This window comes from Sebastes fasciatus, chromosome 6 (assembly GCF_043250625.1).
Source record: "Sebastes fasciatus isolate fSebFas1 chromosome 6, fSebFas1.pri, whole genome shotgun sequence".
NCBI lineage: Eukaryota > Metazoa > Chordata > Actinopteri > Perciformes > Sebastidae > Sebastes > Sebastes fasciatus.
Window position 1 is genome coordinate 30,974,171 of NC_133800.1, and position 15,540 is coordinate 30,989,710.

General features: G+C 40.6%; 1 protein-coding gene across 10 annotated transcripts in view; it reads right to left on the reverse strand.

Moving 5' to 3' along the window:
- Positions 1-1,126: 1,126 nt before the first annotated feature.
- Positions 1,127-15,540, reverse strand: part of LOC141769785 (transducin-like enhancer protein 4) — a 45,582-nt gene continuing 31,168 nt past the window's right edge. For 5 of the 10 annotated variants that reach the window (XM_074639196.1, XM_074639195.1, XM_074639192.1 and 2 more), the window contains 12 exons: positions 12,786-12,908; positions 11,925-11,978; positions 11,671-11,823; positions 10,722-10,854; positions 10,376-10,578; positions 9,049-9,125; positions 8,698-8,947; positions 8,353-8,600; positions 6,938-7,085; positions 5,601-5,751; positions 3,536-3,612; positions 1,127-3,117 (listed from right to left, as the gene is read on the reverse strand). In XM_074639196.1, coding sequence (XP_074495297.1) covers positions 3,010-3,117; positions 3,536-3,612; positions 5,601-5,751; positions 6,938-7,085; positions 8,353-8,600; positions 8,698-8,947; positions 9,049-9,125; positions 10,376-10,578; positions 10,722-10,854; positions 11,671-11,823; positions 11,925-11,978; positions 12,786-12,908 — 1,725 coding nt within the window. In that variant the 3' untranslated portion in view covers positions 1,127-3,009. Of the gene's footprint in view, positions 3,118-3,535; positions 3,613-5,600; positions 5,752-6,436; positions 6,522-6,937; positions 7,086-8,352; positions 8,601-8,697; positions 8,948-9,048; positions 9,126-10,375; positions 10,579-10,721; positions 10,855-11,670; positions 11,824-11,924; positions 11,979-12,785; positions 12,909-15,540 lie in introns of those variants that run through there. The other 5 variants (XM_074639198.1, XM_074639197.1, XM_074639194.1 and 2 more) reach the window with 2 other exon arrangements.

Genomic DNA, 15,540 nt, shown 5'->3' on the forward strand with positions numbered 1-15,540 from the left:
CACACCAGTTATTATCAGTAGTTTCTGTCTGTGTCACAGCCGCAAAACAAGTACTAATATTGTAAAGACATTTTAAAAAATAAATTGCAATCTTTAAACAGGCTTCTCCTTGGCATTTAACTGAAGAAGGGCGTGCTCAGAAAGAGAAGAGTTAATACTTGCATGAGAGTGTCCCAGGCTGACACAAACTCATCTTTTTCAGATTCAAATAAAAAAGAAAAGTAATTTTGAGAGATAAACCATTAAACACGTGTAAATTTGTCCGTTATTTGATCTTTTATTGTGAAAGGTAAGTGAAAGGAAGAACTGTGTTGAGCCAGAGAAATAGGTTTAAAGCTATATCACATCACGATGATAAACAATAGCCTTCTTATTAATTTGATCGTTATATTATTTTAACCCCATAAACAGTAAAAAGTGGAAACCTTTATATTCATTGCCTTCTTTTCCTTCTTGATTTATAGGTTCATCTTGTCTTTTTGCACTCAAAGGGTCTAGAACTGGAAATTAAAGCTATAATCTGCAACTTCTGGGATTAAAATAACTATACCAGTGATATTTTATACATTAATCAGTCTCAAAATAACCTTTCAGTGATGCAAAAATGATGGATCCCACAGTGAGGGTTATGGGCAGCAGCTAAACCAGGATGTAAAATGATTATTTTTAAGAATGAGCCTCCAGATCAGGGGTCTCCAACAAGTAGCTCGCAAGCTCGCTACCCGTTTCTGATGGGCTTACTAAAGGTTCAAAGAATATGTACATTAATTTTTTATAAAACAAAGTCACTTTGTAAAACTGTTTAAATATCTATCCAATCAAATTCACAGACCTCCAGCTCCCTTCTGACACAAAATGGTTACATCAGTGACGCCGTAACGTCATGCGATGGTAGCAGACTGGCGAGGACACACCGGATTTGACAATGACCGCAGAAATTTGCCAGGCCAATAAAAGGCAAAAAATATACTATTTTATTATTTATTTACATGATTTTGTCTTGTTTAGATCTTAAGTTCGGGGTGTTAATTACTTCTAGCATGCTTTTATTGTAAAGCACTTTGTAACCTTGTTTTGAAAGGTGCTATATAAATAAAGTTATTATTATTTTCATGAGAAATAAGTAACTAATTTGAATGACAAATGTGTGTCTCATTTGCAGACCGAACGTGTCAATTAGCTTGTCAACGATGTAACGTCGGGCGCCACTTCACCAAAGTCCACAGCAACTTTTCTTTCCGGCTGGTAGCGGTTTACGAACAGAGAAGGTGAAGGAGCTGAAGATAATGATCAAAAGACAGCGGTCTCTGTTGACCAAACTGAAAGAACGTTAAGTGGCTCACATACTAACAAAACACAAAAAAGCCCTTCGCCTATAGCAGGATTGTAGTAGAGGCGATGACTGTGTTGGCCGAAACGCTATTAAAGGATCATAAAAGTAAAAAAAAAATGAAGTCTGCTCTTGGAGATTTGGTGAAATTTGGCATTAGACATTTTATTTTATAGTTTTATTATTGTATTCTTATTCTATTGTTGATCGTTGCTGTTCCTAGCTGTTATTTCTATTCTGTGTAAGTACATTGAGAGAGCTGCATAAAACCGGAGTCAAATTCCACGATGTAGAAAATAAACCTGATTCTGATGAATTTAGCAAAATTAGCTCTCAGAGGAAAAAAGGTTGGAGACCCCTGCTCTAGATTATTAAGTTTGGTTATAAAGTTTTAACATGGTTGTTTAGGTTTAAGGTTCGGGGAGGTTGGCGTCAGGTTGTGGTCACAGAATCTAGCGGGAACTTACATCTCTGCCAATAACTACTGAAGTGCTGTGTTTTTAGATGTCTTCCTGTAGGTGAGAGTCATTTGAGCATGGGGCTGTGCAGCACAAACACAAACACAAAAGCAACAAGAACAAACCTTGAAAGCAGAAAGAAAAAGTACGGTGAAGATTGTTGCTTCAAAAACTTCTAGTTAATGGCACCGTGCTTCCAACCATCAGACAGAAACAGCCATGAATAGTGTATTTCACGTCCACAAAGAGGAGTTTGGTCCTGATTACCTCAAAGTGGACGACAGACCGGATAATCTGAGTTACCGTTTGTGTTATTTTGCTCATGACTGATCTTTTTTAAATAAAATCCATCCTTAAATGTTGCACTCAAAAAACTGTCTTTTTTAAAAACCACTCCAACAGCAGAGTCCGTCACCTCTCATCTCTGCGTAGTTGAACACTCAGCGGGACGAAGCGCAGTAGCATAAAGGCACTGTGTTATTTCTACAAGCCAATAGAAGTCCAAGAGAAATCACGAGCATACCGCTGACCACTTTTTTTTTCTCAGAAGTGTCCAAAAGGTCCAAACAAAAAAACTCCAGGCAGGAAATGAAGGACTGGTTGGCCTCCAAACACCAATAAAAGAGTCCCACTGAAAGCATCCAGAGGAGTCTGAACTGAGGGGGGCAGAACCAAGGGCAAAGGTCACTCAGTAGTGAGGGCACCGAGGGCAATCTGGTTAGTTTGTTCAACGCCCACGCGGTCAAAACACACACACACACACACACACACACACATACATTCACACAGACGCTGAGCTCACACCTCACTTAGAATTATGAGAGAAACACACAAAGTACGAAGGCGAGCATGTGAACGACGACGCTCATGTTGTAACTGCTTGTCCGTGCAAACGTTGGTAAAAAAAGAAGAGGAATTAAAAGTGTAAAGGAATGTTATCTGGCCAACGCTGTAACAACAGCATCCTCTCCAGACTCAGTGCACATGAACATTCACTCACTCATTCATCCTCACGACAACAAAAAGCCACTCGGTAAGAAAACAAAATCATCTCTCTGTGCTTGGTTCTGCTTGTTCGTTTTGATCCACGACCAGCTAAAAGGTCAAAAAGGTCACTGTCCAAGAGTCTGTTTGGTTAGTTCCATTCAAATCCATTTTTATACACATTAAAAATCGTACATAGGTGGTGGAGACACCGGCTGGAAGGACGGCCTGGCCCTCCTAGTAGTTCACCTCGTAGACGGTCGCTTTCTTATCTCCCGAGCCCGTCACTATGTACTTATCATCTATGGAGATGTCGCAGCTCAGCACTGAGGACGACTCCTTCGACTGTAAGGGGAATAAAAGATGTGTGAAGATGTGAAAAGTGCACTTGAGACTTTGAAAAAGCCAAAAGGGATTAAGGACGTGTGTGTATCTGACAGACAGGTGTTGAACAGAAGATTTATTTCTCCGTAAAGAGTACACACTTCGCTCCCACTGCAACTTTATCTTTTCTTTTTGAGACACCGGTGACGGCTTCTTGTTCAAATGTTTGTGTCCTTGATATACAGGGATTTCTACTTCTGATTTTTCTGTATTCAGCACCTCCACTTGTGTGTTTTTATCAACCGTCTTCCTCACTGAAAGCTGAAAGGTGTTATATGTCTGGTTTAAAGATATTTCCATAAAGGCAGTAACCTCCTTGCTTTTAGACTGTACAGGATTGTATCTGGCCTCTGGTGATGGTTCATTCTTTCACACTTACCTGGAATATGCTGGCTCCATACGGGGTTCTCCATGCGTTGAGCAGATTGTCTTTTCCTGTGCTCACAAACCACTTCCCTGCAGAGGATGACAAACTACATGAGGCCACATCGAGGGAAAATATTTGCCATCCCAACATGTATTAATACCCAAGCGATCCGAGATTAATGGTGGTTAAGGGAGTTACTGTAACACTTACTGTAAATGGTACTTTAAGTCAAACTGATTCTTACATTAGATTTTTAAAAATAGCTGAAAATGTATTTTTCTCTAATAAAAGCTTTTGCCCAAACGGTGCTGAGCTCTCCACCTCCCGCCGGAGTCCCGACTGCAGGTCGAAGGCGGCATCGAAAGCGGATCTGAGTCTGTCCGCGATGGGCTGGTCGCTGCCAGAGGCCCCGCTGGAGTCTGACCTGAAGACCTGCGTGCCTTAAATCGTTTCGTCTGATTTTGTGGGGAATCAGACCCGATGACAGGCATTAAGAATAACTATATTTATTACACGGCTGTGTTGAATACTCGTTTCTGATTGGTCAATCACGGTCTGTAATTTCTCTATAACAGACCGTTGCTATGTATAACAGACCGTTGCTATGTATAGCAGACCGTTGCCATGTATAACAGATCGTTGCTATGTATAGCAGACCGTTGCTATGTATAACAGATCGTTGCTATGTATAGCAGACCGTTGCCATGTATAGCAGACCGTTGCCATGTATAGCAGACCGTTGCCATGTATAACAGATCGTTGCTATGTATAGCAGACCGTTGCTATGTATAGCAGACCGTTGCTATGTATAACAGACCGTTGCTATGTATAGCAGACCGTTGCCATGTATAGCAGACCGTTGCTATGTATAGCAGACCGTTGCTATGTATAACAGACCGTTGCTATGTATAGCAGACCGTTGCCATGTATAGCAGACCGTTGCCATGTATAACAGACCGTTGCTATGTATAGCAGACCGTTGCTATGTATAGCAGACCGTTGCCATGTATAACAGATCGTTGCTATGTATAGCAGATCGTTGCTATGTATAACAGATCGTTGCTATGTATAGCAGACCGTTGCCATGTATAGCAGACCGTTGCCATGTATAACAGATCGTTGCTATGTATAGCAGACCGTTGCTATGTATAGCAGACCGTTGCCATGTATAACAGATCGTTGCTATGTATAGCAGATCGTTGCCATGTATAGCAGACCGTTGCTATGGGCGCAGTTCTGATGTCGGACTCTGGTGGACCTTTTTTGTGTCAAATTATTGATTTCTTAAGTTAGTAGCTGTGCAATAAGCGCATAATGTACAGCTAGCGGGTCATTGTTGTGAAAGAATCCCCTTGAATCGCTGCACATTATCCCTTACAGAAATAGCCAATATTCTCGTTGATGGTCTTGTTTGCTTGTGTGGGTCATATAGAGGCATCAGTTATTTAATTGAGACTGTTTCATAAGAAGTTAAAAGTGATGACAATGTAAACATCAAAATCATCTATTTGTTCCTGCAGATAAATTCATACTGGTGCTCCATGCTAACACTAGCTAACACCAGAAGGCTTAATCTTCACGACTAAAAAGTTGTGTGTCGTATGACGGGCAGTGTGCGATTTGATGATTGGTGGCAGTCTATGCATGTACATGTAGGTACTGTGTCTGTGTGCAGATACTGTATGTATCCAAGACAAATTTCCTTTGGGACAACAAAGTAATCTTGTCTTATTATTTGTCTGGATTTTTACGTCTTGGTCCAACATGATTTCTGGCTGTACACTGCCTCCTCTGAAAATCACCTTCATTTACATTGTAAATTTTGTAATCGCGTCTCCTACACAAAGCTGACACATTTAGTCACATTATCCTTTACTCACCATGTAAAGTAACACTATAAACCATGTACAGCATCATTCAACATAGTTCTAATGCTAAAGCAACAGTTCTCATCAATTCACACAGAACTTGATCAACAAGCCAATTACCCCGAGACTTGGTACATTCATTTCCTTCCTTAAAGACCTTTTCAAAAACACAGCTCAACATGTTTGAAGACAGAATAGTTGATTCTTACCACAGTGAGCGAATCGCAGTGAGAGCACGCAGCTTTCATGCAGGTGGAGCTGGTACTTGTCAGGTTTGGTGACATGCAGGACCTCCACGTTATTGTTCTCCATCCCGACCGCCAGCCACTCGCCCGTTGGACAGTAGCCCAGAGAGAAGATCTGCAACGATTTATCATCTGTGATTACTTTTCTTTTTATATATACCTGTCTCTTTTAGCTATTTCTCTAGTGAATACTTTTAAAGGTGTGTCTCGTCTGTTGTATATGTTGTTGGGGATATTTAACTTCCATTATGCGTACTGTGAACAATAAATAATCTTGAGCGAAACCCAACAGTTATGGTAGTTCTATTTCTTATAGTGTATATATAAATATAATACATAATCATCTCCTATATTGGTTGATTTTTTCCGTGCATGAAGATTGTGTTTGTCTGCGGGGGCGGCCACCGATATTTACATATCTATGGATGCTGGCAGAAGTCCACTGTGTGCTTTTCTACACCATCATAAGCATTTCATACTAATCTGTCAAAGCAGATGGCTGCTTCAATTTCTAAAATCGTATTAAGTACGCAACCAGTCCTGCCCGCAGCAATTATACATCTATACATGAGGTGAATTCTCATGTTTGAAACAATATTTCCCCAGACTATGAAGACACCTGATGGTTGATAAACCTGGTAAACACTATTGTATTTCTTTTACTTTGTCAAATCGCTGGTGTTGAGCAGCTTTTAGGGGGGTTGGAGGGTTACAACAGATATTATTGGACAGCATTAGCACTCTACTGGCCACGTCTGTCCCTGTCTGTCTGCCCTGCCCTCTCTTTAATGCACACTCACCTCCTCCTGTGCACACTGACATTGTGAAATGGGTCTTTTCAGGAAAATTGCAGTAATGGTCTATTATTGCTGCTCTTCTCCTCACCTGAAAAAAAAAACTAAATTCTAACTGCCGGTGTTATTAGTGTTAAAGGTATTTGAGCAGAAAACCGGTGCTCATTCTGGCCTTTATGGAGGGTTAAATGTGTTGAACTGAGCTTGTAAATTACTGCAATAAAGCAGAATCAGAGAGTGTAATCACACAAACTGTGAGTGATTGTGACTTTTACTGTGATGCACACTTTTCAACAATCTGTGCATTTTACTTTAACCACCAAATAACAATAAAAAGTAATGTAAAAAGCATTTTACACCTGCAAACTAATTCCACTCTACTGCTTCACAAACTAGGATCCAAGCAGACATTTAGCATACAGTGACATCAGCAGTTCATAGGAGCTCTATCAGGTTGCAGCTTTAACAGAAACGGTGTGTTTGTGTGTAAAACAGTGTCTCGTGTACCTGGGAGGTGAAGTCGTGCTGCTGCAGCTGCCGTCCCTCTCTCAGGTCCCAGGACCGCACGGTGTTGTCCAGGCCTCCGGTCCACAGCTTGGTCCCGTCATTAGAGATGTCTATACAGCTGGCTCCGTCGGTGTGGCCCTGGAACTGCCTGCAGAAAAAAAACATCAAATCAAAGGATAAGTATGAATATTTGTGTCTTGCTGTGAAGAGACGCTTGTAAGATAACAAAAGGAAAGAAAGTGTCTTTACAGTTTCAGTGTGAAGGCCTCAGGTTGTCAGCATCCAATGGAGTGACATGTCAGGAATTCTTTGATAATGACCCTTTCTGAACATCGATCACATTGCTACTCCAAATAACATAACCTCTAAATATAACTGTAAAAGGTGGGCATTTTGGTATGAAAGACTAATGTGTCAAATTCGTATGTTTAACTCAAATTCTTGGGAGAATTTGTCAGATAAAGTCGATATTTGGGGTTACACGGCGAGAACTATTACTTGTCTTCTCACCACACACACATACCAGTACTGGTATACATAATAACAAATCAATATAATTACAATAAAGCAATGCGTTAGTGATTTCTGGCAGTTAAGCCTCAGACCAATTTACAGGAAAAATTGTAGGCACTTTGTTACATACTACAAGTTAAAATTACACTTCGGACAATAACAATAACTTATAATGTGAAAGGAGAGCACACACAAAGCATGAGAAGGCCCTATTCATTACCTAAATATTATAAAACAATATTCACAATGTCAAGATTATGTAAGAAAGACATAAAAATGAAAATGTTCCTGACCATTTTTAATGCCATTTCCTCATCCCTTCATAACATCTTGAATAAGTAAACCAGCCATTTTGAAAAGAGATACGTTTGATAAGTCACAACTTTATTTTATGCGTGTGTTATTGAAAACATAAACACATTTTAAATACTTTATAAATAAGACCAAATAAATGCATTTAGGCAGAGTTTACAGGCTCTCCTTTTTTTCCTCTCCTCAGTAACAACAAACAGGATGAACGCTAGCCTTTCATATTAGATTCAGTGATATAAATAGGCTGCAATTATCAGAATAATACGAACATTCAGGCTCCCTCATGTGGCTCAAAGGTGTACTGCATATATACATGTTAAATAAAAGACTGGACTTTGTTTTTTTGGCGACTATAAAATCTCCTGCAACCCACCCGTGGGTCCCGACCCAGTCTTTGGGAATGACTGTTATAGATGACTGTCTTGAAAAGTATGGTAGACCAATCATTTGTGGACTTCTGGACTTGACTGTGGACTCCAGAGTTGGTTGGAGGCCATCGGTTGTTGTAGCTATTTTCAGTTTAATTGTATGAAGTTCTGATAACTTGTTTAAATTGGTAAAATCTGGTTTAAAAACCAAAACCCCCGTACCTGACCAGAGTCTGGTTGTGAAGATCCCACACGGCGATGTTTCCGTCGGAGCAGCAGGAGAAGCAGACCTTGGAGTCGGGGCTGATGGCCAGAGCGTAGCAGGCAGGAGCTGACGAAGTTAGTTCAGCCTTGATCCGTGGAGTCGGTGTCGCCAAATCCCAGATTGACAAAGTACTCGCCTCGCCGCCGACGATGAGAGTCCGCCCATCCGGAAGTAGTCGACAGGAGCGGATGTAGTTATCTCTGTTCTGATGTGACAATCAATGCATAAACTAGTTGCTGTATGCAGTAAAACAATAAAAAAAACATGTTGTGTGATTTCTATGAAGGGGTCATTGCACTCACAAGGCAGTCCAGCTGGGATACAGGGGTCTTGTTTCCCGGGTGACTGATGTCCCACACCTTGACGCAGCCCTTGCCGCCGGTGTAGACGTGACGCGTCGGGTTACTGATGGTGACCGCGCACACCACCTCTCCGTGGCTGAGGGTATTGATCTGTCGTGCGTGGCGCGGGATGCCGGGGCCGATCAGCGCGTCCGGGGGAAAAGGCACAGGCTGCATTTGTCCATCGGCGCTCACGTGAAAGGAGTAGGCTCTGGAGGAAGGAGAAGGGACACGTGGAGAGAAGAGAGAAGGGAAAAGGTTCATGCAAATGTGACAAAGAAGAGGAAATAAATGGTGATTTAGGAAACATACGGTTTTCCACCAGGAATGCCTGACAGGTTGGGAGGAAGGCCCGGGACACGTATGTGGTGGTGAGGATCAAATCCCACCTGGAGAATATGAGAAAGAGAGTTTAGAATACAGTTCACAATAAATAAAGAAATAACACAAAAACTAGAGCTGTTGTAGCTGGTATCAAGATGAGTATCATGCTGTTTTCTGTATTCAGCGCACCATGAACTACTCAGCCCCCACGCTGTACGCAGGTCAAAACATGTCTAGGCGTCTAGGATAGTGCCAGACTAACATAAAAGTTTTATTTTTAGACTTCTTAAGTTATAAATGTTGCTTCAAGAGCATTTAAATGACAATAACAACTACAATATGTCAACTAAAATGTCCTCACTTAAACGCTGTTGGTTATATGTAACCCAGACATATAAAAAAAAAAACATATATTTGCAGTTATTATTTTTTTTTTGTATTTTATACACCCAGTGGTACAAACAGAACAAGAAAACAAGAAAGAAAAAATAATAAATAACTAAAAGAAAAATGTAATAATCTAATAAAATTAGATTATTAGATTATTTTTAGATTATTCATTTATTTTTTTCAGTTGTTTATTTATTTTTCTTTCTTGTTCTCTTGTTCTGTTTGTACCACTGGGTGTATAAAATAAAAATAAAAAAATAACTGCAAATACATGTTGGATATTTTGTGTGGATTGCAATAAAAGTATAAAAAAAGTTCTAGTTTTATTAATCATATGTAGGTTAAAACAGGACCAACGGTACAATCAGATGTTTTTAGTTGCATATAAGAGCACTAGTCATATAGAAGATATAATAAGATAAAATTAAAGTAATAAGATAGAATTACATTAATAAGATAGAAAGACAATGATGAGCTAACATGACAATAAGTAATATAGTATATAAATAAACCATAGTACTATATACATATGATTGGTAGGAGACAGTATCTCCAACAGTATTGCACAAATGTAATAAAGAAAAAGGAATGAGATAAATAAAGCTACCCAATAAAATAATACTCTCTCACTCACGGCACATTTTTCCATATGTTTCTATCATTTCCTCTGATCACACATAAGGTGTCAACAGAAGTAAATCCAGTCAATAAAAAAATCACATTTAAATAATTAAAACTGGAATGAGCGGCAGAAGCAGGAAAATGACTAGAATGCTTAAAAAACAGGATGTATGATTTGATTTGAGTTGTTGTTTGTTTACCAGTCTGTCCTTGGCAGGCAAAACTTGAAGTCAATTCGACACTCAGACTGTCGGTCTGCATGTGCACATATACAATATATGTGTGTTTGTGTGTGTTTGGGTACCACTTGTGTGCGTCCATACGCCGCCACCGCAGCAGCAGCCACGGCGCTCATCTGAGGAGAGATGCTATGCAGGCCGGTGTAGGCGGCTCCGGCTCCGCTCAGGTCTCCGTTCATACCCGGGTGAGGAACCATTCCAAACGGACTCGGGTACGAGCAGGGCACCGCCAGCGGCGTACGGAGACCTGGAGCTGCGAGACAAAATGCTGTTTGATACAAGTTGTGTCATTTGGAGGTTAGAGGGCCTGTTTTATCTGTGTGCATTTTGAGAAACATATTTAGTCAAACTTCTCACTGATTCATATCTGATGCACGCCAAGACGTGTTATGTTCTGTTTGCAACACTCACCCAGCGTCTCGACTCCTGGCGGTTTAGCGGGTGCAGCCCTCAGGCCCGGGGTGGAGGTGCTGCTGGGTGTCGGGGCGTCAGAGCGGGATGTGGGGGTGCTGGACTTGGACACGGGTGTCGTGGATTTCTCATTCTGCAACACAAAAAAAGCTTAAAATCTTAAATCTCAATGTCAACTTGCACGATAAACACCTCGCGAAGAACTGCGATATTGCACTCTGGGATTTTTTTTAGTTAGTTGAAAGAGAGTATCAGTGGAAAACTGCATTTTAAAATGTAGCTATCATTCTTATTTTTATAGGTTGACAGTTCAATGTTCAATTTGTTCAATAAAAGAATGGAAATAATTTCCTTAATTTTTTTAATTCAACAATAAATGTATTGTATTTTAGCAGAACACTGAAAGCAGCAGAAAAAACTGAACTGAGTACACTTTAATATATGTTTATTAATCACAAGTAATATTGTTATCGCGATATTCAACAACGTTATCACATATTATAATTTTTTTTCCTATCGTGCATCCTACTTCAGATGGAGCAGAGATCTGTTTGCAGTATGGTTTTAGAGCTAAAAGACATACGCAGCCATTTACAAATGTAATAGAGCAGAAACGTTTAAATAATACAGGAACTATTCATGCTGTGACGGAGTTCATGACTCATAAAATTGATATTCTTTAAAAACGTACAAAGTGTTTAACGCTTTTTGCACCTGATATAATCCAGCGTCTATCACCTTTATTTTGCCCTTTATTTACATTTCTCATTACTTATAGTTGATCATCTTCTGACCAACAGGAGTTTGTCTTCATTAACATCAAACCTTCATTCTCTCCTATACTTTACTCACAATGACTACATTTATCTCAATACCTAAAAATAGAAAACTACCCCGAGAGATGATGAACAAGGAGATCAGAGGGCTAAAATTACCCCCAACGACTCACCAGATTAATCTCTTTGGATTTGGACGAAGGTGTGCTGCTGGAGGAGGCGATGGAGGACGGACTCAGCGGAGCGTCCTTCTTCAACAGGCGACTCTTGTCCAATCCGTTCTCCCGAGGCGAGTGGGCGGGACTTCCTCTCGGAGACGCCGGATCCTGTGGTGGGAGAGCGCAGCAGGCACAGATGAGAGAGGAAGATTTGATTTTATTTTATTTTTTAACACAAAAAGACACCGTGCTGCTAAACTGTGTCGTACCTCGTTGGAGACGTCCACTACCAGGTTGTCGTCGCTCTTCTCTCCATCACTTTCCTGACAGACACATAGAAGACAAACACTGGACTTTCATTCGGTAGTGAAAACATTTGGGAACAATTTTTGTGCTAAATTTACACACACTAATACTGTATAAACTAATATACTTATAACATGCATTTCATGTTCTCAGCATTTTGTTTTATTTTGGAAAAAATTTATGAACTTCAGGGGTTAAAAACTAGTGTCATAGGAAAAAACATCAGTAAAAATACAGATAATGAGTGCTTTTATCCAATTCAATATGCCTTTTTTTTAATAGTACACGAGATAAAAAGGGTGATCATAAAATCAAGGATTTAATTATTGCTCTAAAAGAAGACCATAAAGACTATTTTAATGATTCCTCTGCTATTACGGCTTTTTGTATTTTTGCATGTTTTTAATTATCAGATAAAGTGGTGGAAATGGTTCCTTTGTGTATCATCCAGATGTTTCATCATCTGGATGAAGAACAAGTCATAAACTGCAACAAGCTGAGTTCAAATCCGAGCTACGACCGTTGACATGTCAGCTCTCTCACTCACTGTGTGGGTCTGAATAGGGCTCATGTGAGATAACTTCACATACTGTCTGTCAGGCTGTCTTTGTTTTATTGTGGACTTTGTATTAGAAAGCTGTCGCTCCTCTTTTTTCTCTAAAGTGGTGAATATTTGAGACTCAATTTTGGCCAAAAGTGTAGTGAATGTAGTTCTGATCACAAAACATTCAAATAAAGAACTTCTGCCTTTCCTTCAGAAATAACTATTTAAAATAAAATAATATACGTATCAAGTCATAAAAGATAACTTTACGTTGACTCACATAGCGCGTCGAGGCCAGCTCCTTATCGTCTGTCTTCTGTTTCTTGCTGTCGGACGAGTAATCGCTCGAACTCCGGTGCTTCTCTCGGGTCCGAAAACTGGCCGAAGGAGACACAGACGAGCTCTGGAGGAAACAAGAACCAGATACTTAAAAAACAGATTAAAAAAAAAACATCCTTCCAGTCTTAGAAGCAGCTGTTCTTCGTTGGAACTACTTTCTACCAGATAAACAATCCCACTTAAAACAGTTGTCAGCGTCTTCTGTGAATTATTCAGAGTAACGGGGACACTGCTATTTTTCTGTTGGATCTTTTAAATTTAAGCAAGCAGCAAAATCCATTCACATCCTTTGTATTAGGTGAAAGCAAATAAATCCCAAAACGTGGGTAAATAATACAAAAACTACCTACATGACTACATATCAGAAAAGGTTCAGTAACAGAACCAACCCTTTAATACCAACAATCAAACTGCATTCAGTGCTGTCAGTCAAAGGAAATTAGACACAAGGGCTCAAAAATCATTACTTATTTCAATTAACCCCGGTACATATTGGGTTTATAGCTTATAAAAATACTCAATGAGGAATTCTACAGAAAGACATAGTTGAAGAAATTAAACATTAAAGTTTAATGGTACATGAGGGATCGCCTCGCTTCCCAGCATTGGACGCTTGATGGGCTGCCACTAGACACAAGGCACCTGATTGGATGAACGCTTTCCCTCGTGGGCTGCTGAGCGCAGCTTTCAAACTGGAACCATTTGGAAACTTCTGGAGAACTTCTTTCTTGTATATTACGAAAATAGTTCACCAAAATGTATTTCTGAAAACATTTTAGGAAAGTAATAAGCCATGCAGTTGCTGAATCTGTCTTTTTTTAGATCGACAACGGATAGTTTAAAAGTTTCTCAGGGGGTTTCCAGAGGCGGCGGCGAGTCACGCCAGATGCCCCTGAATTGCATAAAGGAGCCTAGACTTCAACTTTATGCAAATGAGGAGCGGCCAACGTTTGAAATGCATGAATGCTACCAGAATGCATTGCACAGCTGCTTACATAGACAATGAATGGGAAGCGTGGAAAGGACGGAGGCTGTGGACACGTAGCATAAGATGGCTCGGGCATGTCTGAGTGGATCCCTGAAGTGGCTGGAAGATGAGAAAAGCTGAACTGAGACTACCGAGCAAAGAACAGGGACTTTCCTTTCCTCTCTAAAGACCGTGCTTGGTCGAGGAAAATTACTGACATCTTCTGCCCAGGACGGGGTGAAAAGCACCAGTGAGCTACAACTTAAATGCTGCAAATCTTCTGAATGTGTCAAGACTTCTAAGTTGAGCTAAATTAGGACAAATCTGGCCTATGAGCGTGCAGCCAGACAGCAAAGCGAACATCCACTCCACAGCTGAATTTCTACATCACTTTAAAACCTCCTCTTGCTTTTCATTTTGTCTGCGTCACACAATACCAAAGCAGCGCCGCATCCTTGACAGTTTGACTTGAACTCAGCAGCATTATTTTAGAAATGTGGGGGAAGAGTTGATCCATTGATGTCTCTCTTTTCTTAATCAAATATGGCATCCTTTAAATACCATTACTTAAGGATTAATCCTCTTTGAGAAGCAGAGATCAAAATAAGGTCAGCTAAACATTCCCCTCTCTTGCTGATCTCTCTCTCTCTCTCTCTGTCTCTCATTGGGAGGCTCTCCTTATACCCGGCACACGACGGACAGAGAGAAGCAAAATAAAGCAGGACCTTTAACTCGACCTTTCCACTAACTCACGCTTGTAACCTTTCCGCTGCCCTTTGCCGTGCTGCAAGTGTTGATGACAAAGATTCGGTGGGGGAGGAGTGAGGTTGGGTGTGTGTATATATATGTGTGTGTGGTCGGCCAGCACTTGTACCTGTTTACATTTTAGTAGTCTGTATGTGCAAACAGCGTTGAGATGTCAGTGTGTGTACAGGTGTCTCTTTCTGAGTGAGACAGAGCAAGTTGAATCCCCTCCTCTCTCTTCCAGACTGATTAGATTAATTAGCCTGCAAATTAGCTCTTTGAAAAACATCAAGGCAAATTAATTTCGCTGCCGAGACAAATGAAGGCTCCGCCGGCAGTACATGCGCCGCGAGTGTGAAGAGCCGTGCGGTGTGACTGGGTGAAAGTATTAATTTACCAGCACATCATAATTATATTTGCCTCCCATTTCAAATTGATTCTGCGAGTCATGATAATGATACCTGTAACCTTCACTGCTTTGCTCCATCACAGTTTGGCTAAAAAACGTTGGTGTCTCTGTTGTAATGAGAGGCCCAGACTGACCTCTTAATGTTGTTAAGCACCGTGAAGTCGTGGCCAGCAGTCCTCAAGGTGGATGTTTGGCTATTAAAAACAAATTAGAGGGGAATAAACTCAATGAAAAGCTGAAACCTGTAGCCGTTAGAGATGTTTTCAACGTCATCGTGATAACATTCTGTACTTTTACTGTGTAGTTTTGTGTTTTTTATGCTTTATCCACTGAGGGAACTAAGTACCACTGATTGTAATGCTCCTCTTTTTCAGGAACGTCCTGCTCACAATCACACAGTTCACATCAGGAAGCTGCCTGATCTGACGGGTTTAGAGCAGCTCTGCTGGAGCAGCTGAAGGTGAAGGACCTTGCTCAAGGGCACCTGAGAGAGTCGCTCTTTCACTTTCACTCAGATTTATCCTGGCGGTCCAGGGACTGAACCGGCAACTCTCCCGCTACATGTCCACCAGATCC